The sequence below is a fragment of the Boleophthalmus pectinirostris genome, unplaced genomic scaffold, assembly GCF_026225935.1.
Source record: "Boleophthalmus pectinirostris isolate CB_2022bp ecotype Guang Dong unplaced genomic scaffold, ASM2622593v1 HiC_scaffold_23, whole genome shotgun sequence".
Classification (NCBI taxonomy): domain Eukaryota; kingdom Metazoa; phylum Chordata; class Actinopteri; order Gobiiformes; family Gobiidae; genus Boleophthalmus; species Boleophthalmus pectinirostris.
The window spans coordinates 8,512,879-8,516,788 of NW_026571207.1; the positions used below are offsets into that span (position 1 = coordinate 8,512,879).

At 38.1% G+C, this 3,910-nt stretch overlaps 1 protein-coding gene across 1 annotated transcript; it reads right to left on the reverse strand.

Moving 5' to 3' along the window:
• Positions 1-214: 214 nt before the first annotated feature.
• Positions 215-2,949, reverse strand: LOC110153715 (E3 ubiquitin/ISG15 ligase TRIM25-like). The gene is made up of 2 exons (XM_055159429.1): positions 2,877-2,949; positions 215-1,196 (listed from the first exon to the last, which is right to left on the reverse strand). Exons 1-2 carry the CDS (start codon positions 2,884-2,886, stop codon positions 640-642), a joined length of 567 nt encoding a protein of 188 aa, XP_055015404.1. The 5' UTR covers positions 2,887-2,949; the 3' UTR covers positions 215-639.
• Positions 2,950-3,910: the final 961 nt, after the last annotated feature.

The following is a 3,910-nucleotide window of genomic DNA, read 5'->3' on the forward strand; positions in this document are numbered from 1 at the left end:
CCAGCTTAACTTTATTGATAGCTCACATTCACATCACGCTGGGGGTGTCTGTAGTGGAATGTTCAGCAGTTACCATGGCGACACAATACACACATTAGCAAACACTGCAAAAAAAGATCATTTGAAAAAATAAAAATAAAAAAAATCCAAGAAATAGTTCTTTATTATAGCTATTATAAAAATCTCCACTGTAAAAAACATAAAACAGAATATGTCATGAGGGGGTATTGCTTTATTCCCTGAAAAAACATTAACATGTTTTATTAGTTTCACTTTACTTTTTGACACTCTGACTCTCCCCTGTCTTTGCCCCCGTGTCAAGTCACTCCACCTTCAGTGCTTCACATCGTATCAGGTTTGTCAAGCTGTTGCATAGAGTTTTTTGTTTTGTTTTTTTAATCATGTTTTTAATGGAGAATTGTCATGTGGGAACATGGGTGTCGTGGGCTTGTGGACTGAGCATTGCACAGAATCTTACAGCTAAAGTAAGATTGCTTATCTATAAAAAAAAAACACACAAAAATGCATGGATGACATCTAAAACCTCTTCAGGCATGTTTTTGATGAGGGAACACCCTCATATACATATATATATATACATATCATAGTACAAAGTCGATTTTGTATAGAGCCACCTCTTTAGTAAAATAGAGACACCAGGGATTTTAAAACAAATATACATACAATGAAAAAAGTAAGATACACACACCAACCGCAAACAGAACCTCCTTTGGACTGTTTTTTTGGCTGCTTCAGCAGGTGTTTCTTCAGGTTAGCATCCGTCAGGTGAGGCAGGAGATGGCTCTGACAGTACGATTGCTTACAGGTTATACACGACAGTACCGCTCCAAGTTTTGGCTGTAGACACACATCACAGCTCACCCTTTCTGGAGCTATGAAGACTACACTGACTGTCCCATTTGGAGGATTTGAGCTCACCCTGCTCCCCTCTCTGTTTTCCATTTCAGCTTCACTGATCATCCCAGCCAGGACGATGTTGACGTTTAACTCTGGTCTTGAGCTGAAGTTCTGCTTGCAGAGTGGGCAGTTGTATCGGTAGCTGTCCCAGTGTTGGGTGATGCAGGCCCTGCAGAAGCTGTGTCCGCACGGTGTAGTGACTGGATCAGTGAAGACTTCCAGACAGATGGAGCACACAAACTGATCCATGGAGACTGTGCAGTTCTGAGCAGACACACCTATGACAGGAGGACAGAGAACATAAGTACACTTTGTATTTTTTCGTTTGAGTGTAAAGGTCCTACACAAAATGGATTCTTGTGAGCTCTAGGTGTGTAACTTTTGGTGAAGGGTCTGTCATCAGTTTCTCTCCATGGAAATGTTGCCTAGAATGTTCCACAGTATGGCATTACACATATTTATCTCTATGGAGACAGCAGGTGACGCCATAGGGCCAAGTTACATGTCAGATCTATGTAGAGGCGAGCCCACTCACAGTAAGAATACAAGTCAGTAAAAACACTTCACTGACTAAATGCAAGATGGATACATTTAATGCTGCGTTGGGACATTCCAGACAAAGCAACAACATCTGCACACAGAGCACGTTTAAGCCAGGTTAGAGTTGGAGTTGTGTTTTGTTTCAGTCACATATGTATGAGTAATCCTTTATTATTAATCTGCATCTCTAAAGCTCGAAATGCTTTGTTCCACCTTGTGATGTCATGTAGTGGCAGTTTCAAGTTAACAGTTATCTTTTTTCAGTAGAAATGTGAAAAAAAAAGAAATAAAATCTCCATGTATGTTTTTGAAAACTAAACAACATTATGACACAGGTCAGAAAATAGCATAGTATGGACCCCGTAAAGGTAAATAAAGGAATCTGATTCCTCTGGAAGTTCACACATCACTGTGATTAGCTGAAGGACACTTTAAATATTATTCCCTCATCAAAGACATACCTAGAGTTGTATTTATCTTAATTCATGCTGGTTTCAGTAATCCCCGCTAGAAAGTTCTTTGCCTCTGCCCTCAGAGGTACAAACTTGGCACAGTTTTAAAGTCCATAAATCATCAATAGACCTGTTTTAAGCATATCATTTTATTTAGATCTAATTAAAGGTACACTCTTCAGGAAAAGAAACCTTGGACAAAAGAGTTCTAGAGTTCAGATTTGAAAAAACATCTCTTGGATGAGCAGGGAAATGTCTTCACTCTAAAACTTTTGTCCATTAGAGAGAAATTAATTTTGTTTTGAAAGTTTGAGTGAGATAATCATGAAGGAATACCATTACAACATGGTTTCAAGCTTATATAAGTTGATTTCACATATTTACATATTACCTATTTAAAAGTTCTATATTTATTTACTTTTTAACTTATTTACTTCTGTGAGCTTTTTGCCGTGTTATAATGTTGGTACTTCATCAAAAACAGACCTGGAGTTGTGTTTTGTTTCATTCACACATTTGAGTAACCCTGCATTTTTAGTCTGTCTACATCTACAAAGCTTAAAATGTTCTGTTCCATCTTGTGATGTCATGTAGCAGTAGTTTTCAAGTTCAACAGCTCTCTTTTAACTTCATGTCAGTAGAGATAGTCAATTCCAGAGCTGAAACTATCCAAATTATTCTAGTGAAGATGCATGGTGTTTAAAAACACAGCGGAGCTCTTCCAGCATTACCACATGACATCATAAGGTGGAACAGAAGAAGAATAAGAGAAAAACAGCCTAAATATGCCGGGTTTGTGAGTTAAACATATGTGAATGAAACAAAACACAACTCCGAGTACGTTTTTGATGAGGAAATAACATAGATCAGAAATGGAGTAATATTTTTAATATTCTTTAAAACTCACAAAAGGAACATAAGTCTAACACTAACCAGATATATAGAGAATCTTTTTTTTTTACTTACCAGAGGCCATAGCTTGCGTTTCTAAGTCAGAACTTTGAGTGACTCTCTTTCTCAGATTTGTGTGAAGCTCCAGGTGCAGGCTCCGCCCCTAAGCCACTTCCTGGTTCCATGTCAGTGTTGTGGCTTGTGTGGGAGATCTCAAATGTGATGTGAACATTACAAACATTCAGAGCAGCCAAACGTTGCAAGTAAAAGTATCACAGAAGTACAATGTAGTGAGCCAAAAAAATCACTCAAGTAAAAATGTATTTGGGGAAACTACAAGTGAGTTAAAGGCTCAACTTTTCTGTTGCAGGGTCCATGAAATGCTTTCCTCCATGGAGACATTATTGCTTTGGCTGGGATGTTTCACAGTATGGCATTAAACCTTTCTATCTTCATGGAGACCAAACTAGACCAAATTACAGGTCAGATCTGTGGAGAGGCCACCCTGCTCACAGTCAAAATGCATGTTTTTCTAGGTATTTTTGAGCTATAAAACCATCTGTAATTGAATGAATGTAAAGCAGGGTTGTTAAATGTTATACTGTGGAACATTCCAGGCTGAGCAATGACATCTCCATAGAAACAAGCAGGTGATGGACCCCAAACAAACAAACAAACAAACAAACAAACAAAAAGAACACAATTTAACTGGGTTGCACAGAGTGAGGGGGCCTATTTATAACTCACCACAGTCTTTTAAACGGTCAGTCCCTGATTTTTTCTTGAAATATAGTCAAATATGTCTTGCCCCAGTACTGACATATTGTAAAAGCAGCTGTTGAGTTGTTATTGATTAGTCGACTAATCATGCCCATCCCTAGTTATTACTGTAATTTGTCTTTTAAGATGAATCGTCACTTCCTGGTCTCAGATTTTATAAATTTCCCTCAAAACTGTGACTTATAGTCCGGTGCAACTTATATATGTTTTTTTCTTCTTCAGTACGCATTTTTTGGCTGGTGCGACTTATAGTCTGTAAAATACGGTACATGTAGTTGGTGACATCACACATGACTGCTCTGATTACAGCCATGTCAGACCAATCACAC